Source organism: Perca flavescens, chromosome 16, assembly GCF_004354835.1.
Source record: "Perca flavescens isolate YP-PL-M2 chromosome 16, PFLA_1.0, whole genome shotgun sequence".
Lineage (NCBI taxonomy): Eukaryota > Metazoa > Chordata > Actinopteri > Perciformes > Percidae > Perca > Perca flavescens.
Genome location: NC_041346.1, coordinates 17,833,777 through 17,853,659, shown reverse-complemented (window position 1 = coordinate 17,853,659; position 19,883 = coordinate 17,833,777). Strand labels below are relative to the sequence as shown.

General features: G+C 42.6%; 2 protein-coding genes across 5 annotated transcripts in view; both read right to left on the bottom strand.

Annotated features, from left to right (window-relative positions):
• Positions 1-1,053, bottom strand: part of bmpr1bb (bone morphogenetic protein receptor, type IBb) — a 57,293-nt gene extending 56,240 nt beyond the window's left edge. For both annotated transcript variants that reach the window (XM_028601569.1, XM_028601568.1), the window contains exon 1: positions 854-1,053. The gene's annotated coding sequence lies outside the window, so the exon portion shown is untranslated. The remainder of the gene's footprint in view (positions 1-853) is intronic.
• An 841-nt stretch (positions 1,054-1,894) lies between these two features.
• The window catches only part of pdlim5b (PDZ and LIM domain 5b), a 40,493-nt gene continuing 22,504 nt past the window's right edge, over positions 1,895-19,883 (bottom strand). Inside the window, exons 4-15 of one of the 3 annotated variants that reach the window (XM_028601500.1) lie at positions 18,485-18,518; positions 16,417-16,439; positions 15,492-15,512; positions 15,321-15,347; positions 15,054-15,208; positions 14,233-14,260; positions 10,650-10,813; positions 8,142-8,322; positions 7,788-7,968; positions 3,128-3,248; positions 2,918-3,033; positions 1,895-2,818 (exon numbers count right to left, since the gene is read on the bottom strand). In XM_028601500.1, coding sequence (XP_028457301.1) covers positions 2,729-2,818; positions 2,918-3,033; positions 3,128-3,248; positions 7,788-7,968; positions 8,142-8,322; positions 10,650-10,813; positions 14,233-14,260; positions 15,054-15,208; positions 15,321-15,347; positions 15,492-15,512; positions 16,417-16,439; positions 18,485-18,518 — 1,141 coding nt within the window. In that variant the 3' untranslated portion in view covers positions 1,895-2,728. Of the gene's footprint in view, positions 2,819-2,917; positions 3,034-3,127; positions 3,249-7,787; positions 7,969-8,141; positions 8,323-10,649; positions 10,814-14,232; positions 14,261-15,053; positions 15,209-15,320; positions 15,348-15,491; positions 15,513-16,416; positions 16,440-17,629; positions 18,142-18,484; positions 18,519-19,883 lie in introns of all 3 variants that reach the window. The other 2 variants (XM_028601499.1, XM_028601501.1) reach the window with 2 other exon arrangements.

Here is a 19,883-nt window from a genome sequence, read left to right as displayed (position 1 = left end):
ATATATATATCTATATCTCAAAATCAACAACTAACATCAGTAGGCAATAATCAATTAATGTCTGTCAGTGCATCGATGCAGAATCGGCTACGTCTGCATCGCGATGCATCGATGCAATGATTAATTTCAACACCACTAACAATTCAACTTTTAAATTAACATGGAAAATGGAAATCTGAACATCAACATCTCCAGGACAACAGGACAAACTGTTACTGGTGATAAAAATGATGTGATATGATCGAAAGTTCCAGAACAGCTACTAAATGGACCTTGAGGTGGGACTATTTTATCAGCCATATCATAGATGTCCAAGTCATAGATGTTGAAGTCATAACCAGATGTTTTAAAACTGGACAGACCTTCTTTAGGCTACTTTAACTATTTTCAGCTCAATAAGTCAATGACGCCCATCAACTCAACTGCATCTCATCTTAACGGAGTTCAGAAGCGATATTCTTCCTCAGGTCAGACGATAAGATGTACTGAGAGGCGATCATTACGGCACCAAACTGATAAGCATCACCATCATCATCATCATCATCATCATCATCATCATCATCACCACCACCATCACCATCACCATCATCATCACCACCACAGACTCCACCAATAACAGTGTCGGAGGTCCCGCTGATCGCCCCAGCTGCTGCCAGCATCAAACTCAGCGCAGACAGCAACATAAGCACTTCGGTTGAATTCTAATTAACAGCAGCACGGAAAACAAATTACGGAGCCCTCTGGTTTTAAGTGAGAACAGTTTGATAATCCCAACCGCAAATCTAACTGCTGCAGCTCAAACCAGATTAGCCTACTGAGGTTGTCTTTTTCTTTGAAGGTAGAGTATGCTTACCGTCTCCTTTTCGGTTCAACAGCAGCTCGACAGGATCCCAGTTTGTCTTGTTTTGAACTCTACCGTGCTCGGTTTTGTTTGCATGTGTGTCCCTCTGTCTTGCGGCAGAGTTTTCCAAGTGTACCACGCGTTTGGGGCTGGTTAAATCTCGCGTCGTCCTGCGCACAGCTCCCACCTCCGACGTCTTGGAGAAGTGCACGTCAATACGCTCAGCTCACTTCCTCCAATAACACTCGCAATGACTCAATTCACTCAACATTGAATATGTGTTTCCTGCTGTCTGTCATTCCAAAACAATGTGACTGTTATAACCAAAACTGAATTGTTATCATATAAGAAAGAATGCACTGTGTGTGTGTGTGTGTGTGTGTGTGTGTGTGTGTGTGTGTGTGTGTGTGTGTGTGTGTGTGTGTGTGTGTGTGTGTGTGTGTGTGTGTGTGTGCTTTTCCCTCTCACTGCAGGTAAAGCTCATGCTGGTGCCTGTCTGCCTGCCTCTTAAACGTCTCTGCATAATTAACTGTCATAACTACAGATTTATAATACACACACATACCAAGAAATATGCATCAGTTCTTTGCTGCAGTGCTTTCCATGCACTTACACACTTTAAAAGTGCATGTGCACAACACATAAACAAGGCATTTGCAGGAAGAAGAGTTGATTTTTAATGTTTTAGTCCAGTGTCAGACACAAAGAATAGGTTAAGATAGTTTAAAAAAATATATACATATTGGTAGTCATACAGTACTTTGATTGTTGTTTTCAATGCTATGCACTTTTATTTGAAATGAAAGTAGAGCTGCTTATTTGGGCACAGCGTCCAATGAAAACTACAATGCACAAGGTTTTGATAAAAAGGAAAACTAAGATATATTGTTTTGTGTTAATTGAACAACTTCTATCAAACATCACAAAAACATTATCAGTGAGATATCAACGTGACAAAGGTGATAGTTGGTGGGTAAAACACAGTATAAACACTGCCACAGCGGATTATTTAGATAGATCCTCAATGTTTAAGAAAAACAATTAACAAGAATATAATTTTTATGCATTTTAATGCCAGCAACTAGTAGAATGAAGTACAGTTTCATGTGGGTATTCACTGAAAGCATGCTTTTACCCCTTAAACTATAGGCATAACAAAATATACATAAACAACACTACTTAATCTATTATGGAGTCATCTTTGTAATGACCAGACGTTATCCTTATATATCATTTTTATGCATTTACAATGAAACTTGACCTGTACAGTGTCTTATTTAGACACTGTTGTATGGTTACACACCACATTACTTTAAAACAATAAAAAATAACAATATTAAAATGTCCCATTTTTATTTTGAAGGCCAGAAGTCTTTTTGTTGCTAGAACACATGTTGACTGAGTAATCCTTGCTCACAAATAAATAATTTTTCCTCTTAATGTTAAATAATTATAATTTCTAAACCTTTCACTTGCTTTACTAATAGCATACCTTTCCACATCAATAACTTTTTATAATATGTGACCCCCGAGGGGCTCAGTAGGTCATTGCAGTAAACTATCCTATTCTGTGTGAAACAAACTATGCCCATCAAGAGCTCAACACACCTTCAGCACAAATAAAAAGCTCAGCACAAACACGTGTATTAAAAATCCACTTGAACATATATTAAACTGGCAGGCGGCTAACAGTGTGTTGAAATGTACTCTTGCATATCCATCTATAAAACTGACATGACATAACAATATGAGAGCAACAATAAAGCTTATAGTGGATCATCTGACCCAATGTTAGTTATGAAAATAGTTCTGAAAATGAAATATAAATTGATGTAAACTGACACCATTGCCCTATCCCAATCATATTCATGGGGGGGGGGGGGGAGGTCAGATGTTAACAGTGTGGGCATGTTTCTTGCACAAAGGCTTGTCTTTTTTGGAGAAGAACGCCTGACCTTCCAGACTAGTAGAGCAGACCTGCAAAAAGAGCAGTGTTGTCATTCACACAATATTATCAACATTTTCTTATTTTTGACCCTTGTTGTTGCTGTAAGTAAAACAGTCTCTTGGACCTACCGCACACACAAAGCAGGTGTCATGCCAGGTGAATCCTAGAGCTTCCAGGAACCTGTCCCCTGCCTCGATGGGGAAGTCACAGCCGTGGCAGTTGGACCCAAACAGGTTGTAGTAGTCTGAGTGAATAGTACGTTCACAAAATGTTATTCTGTTTGCACACATGGTTTTCTTTACAACATTTATTTTAGTGTTGTGGACTTCCTAATGTACCTTTTTCACAGTATGGCTGTCCATCCTCCATGTGAAAGGTGTTGCCCCTGATTGGCTGTTTGCAGGCGACACAGATGAAACAGGACACATGCCAGGTCTGTTTCAGGGCATTCATGACTTCCTGCAGAGAAAATAGAAGAACATATTGTTGAAGTTGTTAACTGTATGGTTTGATTTCTTTGAATACTTTCAAATCCATTTTGAAAGACCTGGAGACAGAATCGTTGGGGTGCCAGTGCTTAAACTTATATTTTGGATTGTTGTTGTTGTTGTATGCCTTCACAACCAGTCAAGTTGCAGTTTACATCCATGTCTGTCCTGACTCATACAATTAGTAGTAAAGACATTAAAGCAATTTAATAAAATGTATTATGTGTATTTCTTGGTGAAACATAGATGTTTCACACACATCTCCAACCCAGCAGTACAGAAGATCTATACAATCACCACATTAGTGTCACAAATTCATTAACTGACCAAGTGGGAAATATGGTCACAATCTCCCTTTCGGTTCCTGAGTATAACATTAAATAATGGAGAACAGAAAAGTGTTTTTGCAGAACATTATGTTGTCACATTTGACCTTTTGGATATAAAATGTCATCACTTCATTATTTTATCCTATTAGACATTTGAAATGTCATAATTGGTGTGTCAATTCTTGGATTATGGTGAAAAACGCATTTTGAGGTCACCGTGACATTTGACCACCAAAATCTAATCTGTTCATCCTAGAGTCCAAGTGGATGTTTGTGCTAAATTTAAAGATGTTACCTCAAGGCTTTCCTCAGATATCTTGTTTATGAGAATGGGACAGACGTGAGGTCGCAGTGACCTTGACCTTTGACCACCAAAATCTAATCTGTTCATCTTTGCGTCCAAGTGGACCTTTCTGCAAATGTTAAAGAACTTTCCTCCAGGGGGTCGTGGGATATCGCTTTCAAAATAATGGGACTTACAGACGTGCGGATGTACAGACAGACAACCCATCTTCGTCCGCTTATCCGGTGTCGGGTCGCGGGGGGAGCAGCTCCAGCAGGGGACCCCAAACTTCCCTTTCCCGAGCAACATTAACCAGCTCCGACTGGGGATCCTGAGGCGTTCCCAGGCCAGGTTGGAGATATAATCCCTCCACCTAGTCCTGGGTCTTCCCGAGGCCTCCTCCCAGCTGGACGTGCCTGAACACCTCCCTAGGGAGGCGCCCAGGGGCATCCTTACCAGATGCCCGAACCACCTCAACTGGCTCCTTTCGACGCAAAGGAGCAGCGGCTCTCTCCGAGCTCCTCACGGATGACTGAGCTTCTCACCCTATCTCTAAGGGAGACGCCAGCCACCCTCCTGAGGAAACCCATTTCGCCGCTTGTACCCTGGATCTCGTTCTTTCGGTCATGACCCAGCCTTCATGACCATAGGTGAGGGTAGGAACGAAAACTGACCGGTAGATCGAGAGCTTTGCCTTCTGGCTCAGCTCTCTTTTCGTCACAACGGTGCGATAGATTGAATGCAATACCGCACCCGCTGCGCCGATTCTCCGACCAATCTCCCGCCCATTGTCCCCTCACTCGCGAACAAAACCCCAAGGTACTTGAACTCCTTCACTTGGGGTAAGGACTCATTCCCTACCTGGAGAAGGCATTCCATCGGTTTCCTGCTGAGAACCATGGCCTCCGATTTAGAGGTGCTGATCCTCATCCCAACCGCTTGACACTCGGTTGCGAACCGATCCAGTGAGTGCTGAAGGTCGCAGGCCGATGATGCCATCAGGACCACATCATCTGCAAAGAGCAGCGATGAGATCCCCAGCCCACCAAACTGCAACCCCTCCCCACCCCGACTACGCCTCGATATCCTGTCCATAAATATTACAAACAGGATTGGTGACAAAGCGCAGCCCTGGCGGAGGCCAACCCTCACCTGAAACGAGTCCGACTTACTACCGAGAACCCGACACAGCTCTCACTTTGGTCATACAGAGATTGGATGGCCCTGAGTAGAGACCCCTCACCCCATACTCCCAGCACCTCCCACAGTATCTCCCGGGGACCCGGTCATACGCCTTCTCCAAATCCACAAAACACATGTAGACCGGTTGGGCATACTCCCAGGCTCCCTCCAGGATCCTTGCGAGAGTGAAGAGCTGGTCCGTTGTTCCACGACCAGGACGGAATCCGCATTGTTCCTCCTCAACCCGAGGTTCGACTATCGGCCGAACCCTCCTTTCCAGCACCTTGGAGTAGACTTTACCAGGGAGGCTGAGAAGTGTGATACCCCTATAATTGGCACACACCCTCTGGTCCCCTTTTTTAAAAGAGGAACCACCACCCCAGTCTGCCACTCCTTTGGCACCGTCCCCAGACTTCCACGCAATGTTGAAGAGGCGTGTCAACCAGGACAACCCCTCCACACCCAGAGCCTTGAGCATTTCTGGACGGATCTCATCAATCCCGGGGCTTTGCCACTGTGTAGTTGTTTGACTACATCAGTGACTTCCGCCTGGGAAATCGACGACAATCCCCGTTATCCTCCAGCTCTGCCTCTAACATAGAGGGCGATTAGTCGGATTCAGGAGTTCCTCAAAGTGCTCCCTCCACCGCCCCTATTACCTCCTCAGTGGAGGTCAACAGTGTCCCATCCTTACTGTACACAGCTTGGATGGTTCCCCGCCCCCTCCTGAGGTGGCGAACAGTTTTCCAGAAACACTTTGGTGCCGACCGAAAGTCCTTCTCCATGTCTTCTCCAAACTTCTCCCACACCCGCTGCTTTGCCTCTTTCACGGCAGAGGCTGCAGCCCTTCGGGCCCTTCGGTACCCTGCAACTGCCTCCGGAGTCCTCCGAGATAACATATCCCGGAAGGACTCCTTCTTCAGTCGGACGGCTTCCCTGACCACTGGTGTCCACCACGGTGTTCGTGGGTTACCGCCCCTGAGGCACCTAAGATCCTAAGACCACAGCTCCTCGCCGCAGCTTCAGCAATGGAAACTTTGAACATTGTCCACTCGGGTTCAATGCCCCCAGCCTCCACAGGGATGCACGAAAGCTCCGCCGGAGGTGTGAGTTGAAAGTCTGTCGGACAGGGGCCTCCTCCAGACGTTCCCAATTTACCCGCACTACACGCTTGGGCTTACCAGGTCTGTCCAGAGTCTTCCCCACCCCCTGACCCAACTCACCACCAGATGGTGATCGGTTGACAGCTCTGCCCCTCTCTTCACCCGAGTGTCCAAAACATACGGCCTCAGATCAGATGAAACAATTATGAAATCGATCATTGACCTTCGGCCTAGGGTGCTCTGGTACCAGGTACACTTATGAGCATCCCTATGTTCGAACATGGTGTTCAAGTATAGACAATCCATGACTAGCACAGAAGTCCAACAACAAACAACCACTCTGGTTTAGATCAGGGAGGCCGTTCCTCCCAATCACGCCTCCAGGTGTCTCCATCATTGCCCACGTGTGCGTTGAAGTCCCCCAGCATAACAATGGAGTCCCCACTGGAGCCCCATGCAGGACTCCAGTCAAGGTCTCCAAGAAGGCCGAATACTCCGAACTCCTGTTTGGTGCATATGCACAAACAACAGTCAGAGTTTTCCCCCACAACCCGCAGGCGAGGGAGGCGACCCTCTCGTCCACCGGGTAACCCAACACAGCGGGCGCCAGCCGGGGCTTGTGAGTATCCCCACACCCGCCCGGGCGCCACACCCTGGGCAACTCCGAGAAGAAAAGAGTCCAACCCCTATCCAGGAGTATGGTTCCAGAACCGAGACTGTGCGTAGAGGTAAGCCCCACCAGATCTAACCGGTAGCGCCCCACCTCCCGCACCAGTTCCGGCTCCTTCCCCACAGAGAGGTGACGTTCCACGCCCCCAGAGCCAGCGCCTGCCGCCCGGGTCTGGTCCGTCGAGGCCCCTGACCTTCACTGCCACCCATGTGGCATCGCACCCGACCCCAACGGTTCCTCCCACAGGTGGTGGGCCCATGGGCTGGAGATGGGAGCCACGTAGCTTGTTCGGGCTGTGCCCGGCCGGGCTCCGTGGCAAACCCGCCACCAGGCGCTGCCGACGAGCCCGCCCGCCTGGGCCTGGCTCCAGACGGGGCCCCGGGCTTCCTCCGGCAGGGTCACTCCATCTCTACCTTGCTTCTTCATTGGGGTTTTTGAACCATTCTTTGTCTGGCCCCTCACCTGAGACCACTTTGCCTTGGGAGACCCTACCAGGAGCACAAAGCTCCAGACAACACAGCCCTCAGGTTCACAGAGACACACAAACCTCTCCACCACGATAAGGTGATGGTTCACGGAGACAGACAACCCGAAAACATAAAACATAAAAAATATATATAGTTTAACAATATATAGTTTACATTAAATAACTTAAGGACAGTAAAAAATTGTTTTAGATTTAAAATAGACTTTGAAGATCATATTGTTTCTCATAATTATCTATACTGTGACAACAGATAATGTGCATGGGTTGCATCTGCATTTAATGGTTAAATTCAGTTTATAATCACATTCACTACAATGGCTTAAGCAACCAGCATCTGCCTTATTTCTTTTAGTGATAAATAACAGTGACTGATGTTTATAGTTTTAATAAAGAAATAATCTTCAGTGCAAGTAGACTAAGGCAGAGAACAATCTCCCCTTCAGTTTTGTAACTCACCCCCAGAATCTTCTGGTGGCAGCAGGCGCAGGTGGGAGCAAAGAACTGCTCATAGCAATGTTCGCAGTACACCTGGCCCCTCTCCTCCACAAATCCATGCTCTACCACGGAGGAGTGGCAGTGAGCACAGTTGAATTCCTCGGGGTGCCATGACATGCCCATGGCCACGAGGAATGGGCCCCTGGTGAGAATAAGTAAGGGACAGAGGATTTGAGGAAAATTATTGAAATGTAAAACACAGTCTACCTCCTTAGGTCTTTAAGTTGTGCAGAACAGAAATTCTGCTCAGTTTAAGTTGGGCAGAATTTTACATTGTTTTCTTACTGCAAATGTAGTTTTTCTGCTGTTATTTACCTGATGACAGTGTTGCACTTGTTGCACATTGGGGTGCGTGTCCCGGCTGGGATGTGCTCCGCCCGCTGCACCAGAGAGTTGAGGTCCTGTGGATGTGGCTGTGGGGTGGGGCGGTCTGGACCTTTGGGTGCAGGGTTGGTAACTTTGCCAAATGAAGGAGCTGCTCCACCCTTAGGAAAACCTAAACCAGCAGGGGAAATAATGGGTCAGTATTCAAATGGGAAAAAAGTTTATAAGATAAAGTATAAGACAAAATTTAATTTAATTTCACACTGATCCACTACCCTGTAATTTCTTAGCATTACTTGAGCAGAACATATGTATGTGCGCAGTTAAAGTGTGCATTGTCAGATAATGAATGGTAATGATTTGATGATCTCTAAACTCCATGCCTGAAGCATGAGACAGCTGGGTTGGACAGAGCCACCCACGCATCCCAGACAAGGGTTACATTTTTCCCACTAAGGGGAAACAACACATTCCCAGAGTCAGAGGAGACACCTGTAAAAATACCCCCACCCCCCGCCTCCTCCTCTTATCTCAAACATATGGAGAGGATGCACAATTTTTCCTTCTCTCTCTCAGTGCAAAGATGCATCCTGGACAGAGGTCAGTGCTGTCTGGCCTCAGAGGGAGTGCTTGAGGGTAAAGGCATTGGGGACAGAGACACTATTGAAAGAGAGCACCATTATTAAAGACTTGGGAGGTCAAAGGACAAGTGCTTCCTAAATATCCTTGTAACGGAGAGCAAATAAACTGAATAACTGAATAAACAGAGCGGGGCCCTAGCAGGGATGTGTGAAGACCGTAGTAGGGGTGGGTTTAATAGGAAAGACATACTAGAGAGTAAGTGTGATGGAGAGAGATATGGGCTCCAAATAGGGATACAAAGAAGATTCTCTCAGAGATTTATTAGTTTATTATTATTGGGTAAAATAATGTTCCTGTTATGGTTAATTGGAAGAGCTGCTGTTGATATAACCACCATTAGCCAGTTTCCAGTGACATTATCAAACATAGTTATGCCTAAAATATCCAAATTACCCAACATTTCCTGAGCAGGGCCATAGTTTTGTCTAAATAGAGTACTTTTTCTGGGAATTTGGTGGGCAATCTGGGAGGAGTTTACAATTAAAAACATACACATCATGGAGGATATTTTGTAGGCTGATTCCAATATGTTTATGTATTAATATATTTAAATTTTACTACTTCTAGTAAGTATTCTTTATGTTCTGTATTTCTCCACAATAACATTACTAATGTCAGTATAGAGAAGGCTTTGAGACAGCATTCAAACCTTGTTAAATCTGTTGGAAAATGTCACAGAAAATATAACTGTTATACTGTATATAACTGAAAATAGCAAAAACGGATGCAACACATCAAATGTAATTGAATGCGGTATTGATGCAGGGAATTATGCTGGAGTCACAATATTTTTCAGTGGCACTATATGCCCTTATCTGTGTGAAAGCTGGCACAGTGAGTTGGATGGTGACAAGTTGTCAGTGGGGCAAAATATTCTCAACAAATCCTTTGAATTTAGAGCAAAGACTGAGGCCTGAACCACATTAAATAAAGACAGAAAGGGAGTCTGTCATTGCTGTTTTGCTGTATAAGGAAAATAAGGAGAAAAAAAAAGTCAGCATGAGAAACTGAATCAGGGCAAGACTGCAAATCTCTGTTTTGTCTGTTCTGTCTCTTTGAATTTAGAGACAGAGGATAGAGAGCAATGCAAAGGAGTCCCTCTGACAAACTAAACTAAATATGTATTTGATTAAAGCCCGTATATATAGAATTTTAATGTGATTATCTTAAAAATATTCTTTTGGTATGGCCTAAATATTCCTCTTGCAGTTAAAGTGCCCAAATTATTAATTCATGTAAATACATTTAAAGGTCACATTCCACATGGCCACTATGAGATATGTGTGTGTTGAACTCAAGTATGTGTTAATCTGATAAATACCACAGCCAACAGAGAACTAACTGTGGCCTCTCCTGCTCTCTTCCTGTGGCACCTTTCAGCAGCCGTTTCTTAAAAAGGCCTCTAGGGAAATACGTTTGGGCACACAGTGCATCTGTTCATGTATGAGTGCATACTTGTGTCTTAATATTGCTAATAATGACCCCTGACTGATGCCTTTCAGCAAATATTTACCCTGACCACCTAGGGGGCTCGTGGCAGGGATTGCTGGATTTAAAGAGCAGCCTTCACACAAAATTAAATACATAATTCTCTATTTCACAATCTATTTAACTTAAGGGATCTTGGGGAAAGCCAATAGGCTGAGCTCATTAACTAAATACCTCTGCTTTTTTATAGAGCTGGTAAACTTAAATGGCTTAGTGTCAGGTATTAAACCTGCAATGAATGGCTGAGCAGCAGTGATTTAAAAGATTGAGGCTGCCCTCTGCAGGCTAAAAGAAGCAACTACACAAAATAAATTGTATAGAACTACAACAATTTAAATGTCAGTAGGATTTCTGAACGTGTTGCTCTACCTGGTGGCCCTCCAGGCTGGAAGGAAGGTTTCTTCTGGGCTGCTGGGCTCTTGAACGTGGGAGCAGGGAAGACGTTGCCATTCCTGGGTGATGCTGTAGATTTGGAAAATGTTTTTGCTGCAGGCATGGTGTGAACAGCGGGAGTGGTTTTGTCAACTGCCTCACTAGAAAACAGATGTACATATTTTGTATAAATCTTAACTCAACACACGCACACACACGCACACGCACACTTATATATTTGTAGACATACATATTTGTTTATCATGTCTTTAGTGAAAACACTCCTGCAGTGAAGCTCTTTCTGACTCTACCAGTGATACATCTTTAACCAATGTCAACTGATGCGTGTCACGCAAAACCATGGTCACATCTTTACCCTACCATCTGGTATGATATTTTTGTGCCGTGTTTCTTCTAGTTAAACATATTTAGGTACAAACTGTGGCATATCCCTGAATAAGAAAGAAATAATAGTGCTTGGCCAGGATGGCTCGGTTGGTGGAGCGGGAGCACATGTGTGGAGGTTTGCTCCTCGCCGCAGCGGCCACGGGTTCGATTCCGATCTGCGGCCCTTTGCTGCATGTCATTCCCTCTCTCTCTCTCCCCTTTCATGTCTTCAGCTGTACTAAGGAAATAAAGGCCTAATAATGCCCAAAATAATAATCTTTACAAAAAAAAAACTATGCCACCAGTCTAACTGAATGCAACTGCAGGTACAAACTGCAGTTGCATTAGTCAGTTGGTCGGGCTCTCAGTGACACATGCAAACAATCAAGACAATTACGGAGGACTTTCAAATAAGGATATGCACTGTTGCACATGGTCCATGGTTTTGTCAATTACTGACATAAGGAAACAATTACAGGTGGTGATGCCAAAGTATCAGCTTCACATGTAGCTCACCCTGCTATCATTTCTGGAGATACCAGTGGTATCATTTTAATAGTAGTTATTACTTTTATTCTCCTGAAGACAATTTGAGGCAGTGTTGGTTTCTTTTCCCACGGCAGCACAAAATGTTAAGAGTCACAATATATTTTAGTAGAAAATGAGAAGCATTACTATTTCTAGTCCCCATCTCTTGTTAAGTTTCACAGCTTTCGTTTCAAGCTGTGGGCAGCAAAGAGCTCAAACTCAATAAAGGCTGAAAATGTGTTGCATACATTTCTTAACTAGTGAAGGTTTAATACTTCTTTCATACAATTTTTACTGATTCAATACAGTTTGGTACATCTGCTTCTCTAACTGTACATTATTTGATTGAATCTTAAATATTTGATTCTGAGTCTGCCCTTTAAAAACATCCTTAATGTTACAAACAACATATACTGTATAGGTGTAACAGGGCTCAGAAGATCCCAATCAATGTTTTAATGTACCCTTTTTAAAAGCTGATTTTGCACATGCAAACCAAAGAATGTATTTTGCCTTTTTGCACGCCGTAAAGTAGACAATAAAGTCTTTTTATTCTTTCTTTTCTATTCTATCAACCAGACAAAGACAAGATCGTTCAGCAACCGTCATGTTGCTGCTCGGACAGAGCAGTTGAGCAAAGGGTTTGCACCAACAGGTAAACAATTTCTTACCCTGAAGCTGTTTGGGTTGTCAGCAACAGCACACTGCATGATACTAACAACAGAGCCTATTGTGTTGTCAAACAAGGATTTATGGTTTTATATCTTATCATGTCTTGTGTTGTGTTTTATTTCTGTTATCCTGCCTTTTGGGTGTTTCTTTTTGAATAACATGAGAATCATGACTAGGAAATGCAATGCAATCACCCGCTGGTTTTATTTCTCACGTGCAGGATTTTCCGACATCTATGGACAGATTGCTCAAGTGTCTTGTTAAAATCTAAATGATGAGAAACCTGAGCTCTTTTAATGTAAGGCCAATCATTCTGTGTTTGCCTTGAATGATGCTTGACAGGACCAGCTTTTGATTTATGTGACAAATGGTTTTTATGGTGGAAATGTTTGGACAGTACTTAGAGAACTATTGCTGATAACAGAACTGAATCATATATGATTTTGAACAATATAAGTTTTTGTGTCATTGCTCAAATAAGTAGAGTACAGGCACTTTAACCCTCTGCTCTTCATGCACAACTGATTCCTCTACATAGACCTTCACTTACGGGACATTTCTAATTGACAAGTTTATTTTTTTCTGCCCAGCAAGAAGAGAAAAAGGAATAAAAGATTAAGAAATAAGCAACAGTAGAAAAGAAAGAAAGAAAAGATTTTATTGAGGTAAAATCATCAAAAGCTGACAAATGAAATTACTTGGTTAGTATAGAAAATAGAGGACAAAGACACAGACATGCTCAGAAAAATAAAATATTTAAGATACAATAAGATTACAGAAAGTGTGCAGAGGAGTGGAGGCTGGGACATAAACAATATGCTACAGAGAAGTATGCTTGTGCACTGCGATATACTGTAGTGTTGCATTTCCAAGCACACATTCATATTTACGTGAATGCATGCGTTTCATTTGAAATATAACAAGCGTATAGCAAGATAACATGTATTTTAAAACAATTTTTACAACAAGAATTTGTTTGCTTGTGAAAAAAACATTTTTAATTAATTCTGTTGTTTAACCTTTGGAATTGGGACATTTAATAAGTTATTATAGTGTGTCAATGAAATGAATAAAACATTAAACAAGACAAGACAAAACTGTGCCTACTACACATTTAGTGCACGTGCTGAAACATCATGATGCCAATCTCTCAGCTTGTTGTACATGTGTCCTATAGCTTCTGGGTCCAACTTGTTCGCTCTGATTTGCCCCATGAAACAAGATTAAAAGAGGAAAAAGGAGAAAAGTTGGAAAGGTTAAGATTGTAGAAAAAAAGTAAAAGATAACGAAAAAGAGTGGGGGATGAGGAGGGAAACAACAACAGCACAAAAAAGCACAGTTGGAGATGAATATAAAATCATAAACTTTCTCCTTGCAGATGTCTTTTGAATTATAAGCCAAGGCAGATGTGTAATATGCCGTCTCTTTAGGAAGAGTAAACTGAACAAGATCTCACTGACAGAAGGAGAGCAGGAATCTCCTTCTGGCAGGGCTGCTATTACCCACAATACCACTTAATTACCCACAAGTTCCAGTGAGTGACACACTGATTGGTTGTAAATCTGGTACGGAGCGAAAACTGAGTTTAGTGCAGATTAAATCAAAGATTGAGAACAGCAGTAGCAATCACAGCCTATGCTGAGTCTATGGCTGTCTCCACTCAACAGTCTTCCTCTGAGAGCTCTAAATGCGGTTTCTCCAAATTAAGCCTTAAATTAAGCGTGATACTGTGGGGCCATAAAATCAGGAAATCAGGGCTTAACTCTGAATCACAGACTCCTAGACATGCTTATATGAGTTCTTTGAGGGCCAATTCTGAATGTGAAACCTCTATGATCAAAAAATGATCATTATTATTATGAAATGGATGCCGTACATTCAGTACATGCAAAAATACTCACAGATGATAAACAGAGACTTGAATGAGACTTGAATGAACACTCACAACCACATACCAAAAAATGTATTATATTAAAAACCACCAACCACTTACGTCTTTCCACTGTTCTCTTGAGCTTGCTCTGCAACAGTAAAGAAAGAAAAAAAACATGTACAATAAAAGGTCAGTGAGAATATGGGGAGACACTCTGCTCCATCTTTGGTCAAGGTTACTCTTACTGAATGAGCAAGTGTAATCCCTGCAAACTAGACCCTTTTAGGACTCCCTGAACATACCCCACAATTGTTCACAGCTGCAGAAACACCAGGCAGATTGAATATACATCAAATGTTCAAAGCACATCACATATCCCACACCAGTCTGGTAACATCATCATACGACAAAAAGAGAGAACGAGACGGTGAAATCTCTCATCTTACTGCATTCTAATAATCGAGTTACTGTAAAGGACATTTTGCATCGGTTCAACAGATGCACGCACGCATTCACACAACGCCTATGAATGGAGAGAGGCCCAAAGCCACCGTTAGCTCATGTAACCATCAATGTCACTTATAGCAAAACAGTCATATAAACAAAAAACTAACATCATACGGTGATGAAAGCTTTCTTAAAGTACTACGACTTGAGAAACTATAACATCACTGTAATCTAAAGAGCCAATGACGTTTTTGACAAAATAAATATGCTTATAAAGCAGGGACATAATTAAAGTCATATAAACAATTCTTAAGATAATAAGTTGCAAAAGGATTAATGGCTCTAAAATAAACTGACAGAAATATAAGGCTGAGCCTTACAATACTCCGATAATTCCTAAAATTAAATTCTGCCAGTTTCAACACCATATGCACTGCAAGTTTCTGCAGAGTCTTCATCAACAACCTTTCTAGCACACTGAGGTTGGTACACACCATTTTCAGTGCCCGTGATCTGAGCCAGGATACGGAAGGAACGGGACTGGGAGGTGCCGGTGCGTGGGTGCCAGTCCTCCGTGTCCTCGATCAGACGCTTCTTGCTGGCGTCACTCAGTGGGGATGCATGACCCTCGGGCTCCACATTAGGTTTCCTGTACAGTCAGATCAACCATGATGCAATGAGTGCTCAACATTCAACAAAGGTGCAGCTTGTAGATACATGTTTCACGTTATGACCTAACTGCTGTTAGATTTCACAATTACCTCCTAGGTCTAATTGGAGGTGGAGTTCTGCAGGCGAGCAATGACAAAGAAGTGAAGGAAAATGTACAAAGGTAAAAATGGTCACAAATTTGAAAGTCACATTAAATGATAGGTAAACTCTATGACACTGCACTGTTTATATGGGAAAGTCAAGAAATTGTTCTGACTTACTTAAGACTTTTCTGAGGCTTACTATTAGAAAAGAAACCACAGAGTAGAGGAGTAGAGGTCAGTCAGATAATAAAACTATGTACCTTAAAAAAATGATCTTAATTGATTAAGCAATTAGATGTACTATACTAAAACAGTGAAATTAAGCATGCAGTCTGCATATTTACAACAGTGAGAGATGAAAGTGACAGTGACCACATCTCACCACAAGGTGGGAGTAATGTGCTTTGAAATAAGGGATCAGCTTTTCTTCCTAAAATAATTTGAGGTACTTTAGAATGCAATAATATTCATGTTAAATGTTTACATTTAACACACAGTTTTAAGCACAGTTTAGTTCAAGGGCTGTTCCAAACTGTGAGTCAATTTAATGTCAAAAGTCCAAGTATGTGCAATTACTGTGTGTGTGTGTGTGCGTGTGCGTGTGCGTGTGCGTGTGCGTGTGTGTGCGTGTGTGTGTGTGGGTGTGCGTGCGTGCGTGCGTGTGTCAGGTGAGTCGAGGTGAAGGATGATCAAAGACAGCACAAGTCAGTCTATTCTTAGCCAAAGCAGAATATACTTGGCAGTAATTTGTCTGGCCTTGAGTAACCATACTGACAACAATAGCAGAAAGAGCTAGACAGATGCACAGCCGAGTTTGCCAACAGCCCTAGCTGCACGGGTTGTAAATACAATATTAGCTAACACCCAGAGCCTGATGCCACTGAGAAAACGAATGAACAGTATGAGCTGACCCAGTATGAGATGGATTATTTATGGAGTTTCGCAGTTAGTTTGGACCGAATGTGAGGTTTGTGAGGGTTAGCTCAAAGAGGTGCAAGCAAGCCTTTGGTAATCATAAACCCGAGAGATGTGAAGGCTGTAATCACATTCCACATGGTTAGTAAGCTACTGCAGCAGATGTATTATCATTCACAGCACTAACTTGGTGTCGGTCTCTTCTTCCTCCTGTAGGCAAAGAAGGGGTAAACGCAAAAGGATCGAAGCAAAGAAGAAGCATGAATAGAGCAGTTTGAGAAATGGCCCATAGTCTGAAACGCATGCCCTTTAAGTGAAAGGCCCTTCTGAGAGAATGTGCATTAAGAAAACGCACAGAAACCACAAACAAAAGCATGCAGGTCAGAACACAAACACACAAATGCTGCAAAAGCACACTCCACCGCTGTAAGCTGACAGTCTAAGGTTTCAGGCAACAGAAAGATTAAGACAATCAAACTCAAAATCATTATGAATGCGTTTGTTATCTTCATGGTGTATTACAGTAAATAGGTTTGTTGTTCATTTTTTGACATTTCCCGCAGGTTATCGGACCAAACCCAGAATACAAAACAGATTCTAAACATTCCTGAATAGACCGTTCTCACTGCTGTTAACTTAATTAGCAGTAACGTAATTTTATAAAACACATACAGATATACTGTAGGTAGGTTTCACAGATGTATTTAAGTGTGAAGCCACTTGCTCGCTTAAAGCAAATAAAAACAGATCTCAGTGACCTATTTTTTCAGGTGACAGAGAGTAAGAAAGAGTGGCAAATCACTTAAACGTAGCTCAGTCTACTGTAACCCAACCAGAGAGAACCAAATCCTCTTGATGAAGCCCAGTCCAGCCACACTCTGCTCTGTCCCTGGTCCCTAGAAGCACAGAGCTGCCAGGATTCTGGCTAATTAAAAACAAGTGTTGCACCAGCAGTGCCTGTTGAGCAGACAGTGTGTTTGGCAGTGCTGTGAACCACACTGTCAATTATAGATAGGCAGGCAGTAGCATCAGTTAGCATGTTGTAGACTCTGTTCCCTCCGGTTGCCCTGTAGAAGATTCAAACAAGATGTGCGGCATGCCTCAGATTTTCTTTGTATGCAGCTGTGTGAAAACATAGGTGATGGGCTGTTTCAATGTTAGCTTTTCAATTGAGACGCATATTTTGGGATGACATAGGGAATGAGGTGCCGTATAGGAGGAGAATATAATATTTTATTTTAGGCAGACTGTAAAGCAAACATGTCCACTAATCTGTGCCCTCTCTGAGCCACAACTCCTTCTGGTCCTGCTAACTAAAGCACACAGTGTACAAATATTACACTTTTGCACACCAACATAAAGAAAACATACGATAACCGGGTTTGATCAATGGTACCTACCCGTTGAAGTGCTCCGACAGCCCCTGGCTCTCCAAAAGACCTCGTCTCTGTCCCATGACCACCTCACAAGCATTAGTATTGGAGTAGAGGTTGATAGGTGTATTATAGACAGAGGGCTGTGGGACATTAGGATTGGAGGAGGGGGCTGTCACTCTGGCTGGAGAGGATGAGTTAGATGAAGAGGAAGAGGCAGACGGGGAGGGGAAGGTGGAGCGACTAGGGCTGGGCCTGGGAAGTGAGTTGGCTGGAGCTGAGTCCGGGGCAGGAATGGTTGACTTCAGCAGAAATGGAGGCTGTGCTGGTTGAGAAGGGGCAGCTGGCTTGAAAGCGGATGATTGTGAGGGAATGGAGGGGGCAGCCGGGGAAGAAGCTGTGACCAAACTGCTGCCACCGCCAAAAGGCCGGGCTGTCTTGTTGTATGCAGGACTGGGCTGACTTGATGGCTTAGTGTATGTGGTGCTTGGGGCAGGGTGAGTGATTGGGACAGGCTTAATGATTTCTTGAGGTTCATCCTGGATAAAAGGTGGAGACACACAGCATGCACAAACAGCAAATCCACAATCAACTCATGCATGTAAACCAGCATTCCCAAAAGCACTGCACAACAATCACATCAAAGGTGTTTTCACACTTCTGTATAAATGAAAGTCATGCCTGTGCCATAAAAGTCTAAGATGTGCTATAAAATGTGGCCTCTCAGGTCAGTTATACATGCCAAGCCAATCTGTGGTTTGACATCATCTCAGAAGGGCACAATTTTTAATAAATGTGTATAATATTTATAAAACAACATGGAATTCAGATAAACTTTAGCTACAGTAAAATAAAGTTTTTATGTGAATATTTACTTCATACCTTAGGCACGGCATCTTTAGGGGCACTGGAGGGTCTGTGAAGACAGAAAGAAAATCATAAATAGTAGTATAGTAGTATTTTTCTTGGCTAAACACTAGTCTAATTTTCTATTATTATTATTATTATTATTATTATTATTATTATTATTATTATTATTATTTTTATTCACAATGTTGATTTAATGTTTCTTCTATTTTTTTGTTAGAGATATATGTAGAGATACACTTGTATCTTGGATGTCAGAGCATCTTTGAAACACCTAAAAAAAGGAGAACTTTGATTTAAAAAATAAATAAATAAATGAATGCACCTAAAAGTGATGGATTGATTACCTTTATCAAACAATGCTCAAACTCTGGAAATTTATTTTTTAATCGTGCACTGAAATAAATGGAAACAATTGGCAGCCTGTAAAGTAGGAAATATCTGAGTGCTTTGGAAGATGGTTACCAATACTTATGTCATTCGTAGTTAAGGTGCTAAAACATGCAAAACTACCAGTATGTGTAAACACACTTTACTGTAGGGCGTGCGTCCATGTGCAGACCGATGTCAAAGTTTGCCGTACATCTGATTTACACTTATGATTGAAGCAGCTGCCACAGTTTTATCACCTATGGGAGAGGAGGGTGGTCAATTTCTCGGTTCTCTTGAGATGCTCTGGATAGAAAACCGGCAAATCTCCAACAAACCTGTCATTCTTAATACTAGCAAGCACTGTCTACCACAATATCGAAATAAAAAAAAAGAAACACACACACAAGGATGTATTGTGTATAACTATACACAAGTGCAATGCACCATATACTCCCATGTCACCCAAGGAAAATGATTCAAGACAGAAACATTCAGACAGACGCCTTTGTTAACAATATGTCCTATATTTGGCATGAACATGCAGACAGTGTGTCCCTCATTGCTCATTAAAAACAAAATACAAAAAAACAGACAGTGAGTCAGCAAGTCAGGTTCCGGACCAGGAGCTAGGGTATGTCCGCTGCTGTTCTTCCTTTCTCTGCCATATTCAGAAAACAGTCAACACACTCTCAAGCATTTCCTTTCTGACTGAGCCGAGACGCAACAACTGAGTTTGGCATCAGGTTATTAAAGAGCCCCACCCTCCAACCAGATGTTTATGTCATCTGTGCCCATACTTGCATTTACAGTTTCCATTTAGCAGCAAATATACAGTATGCTTACTTTCCAATGTACTTGTAATACTGGGACTGCTAATGGAGAAGCAGCAGGCTATGCCAAGGGAAACAGTAAAAGGTCTAAAGATCAAACAGCACATTCATTACAAATGCGGACCCAGTCTACAATGAGACAGTGTGTATCTGCCATCAGTGGCCCATGGAGGGGCAGCTGGGCCGATTCACTCCCTATCATTCTTTTCCCA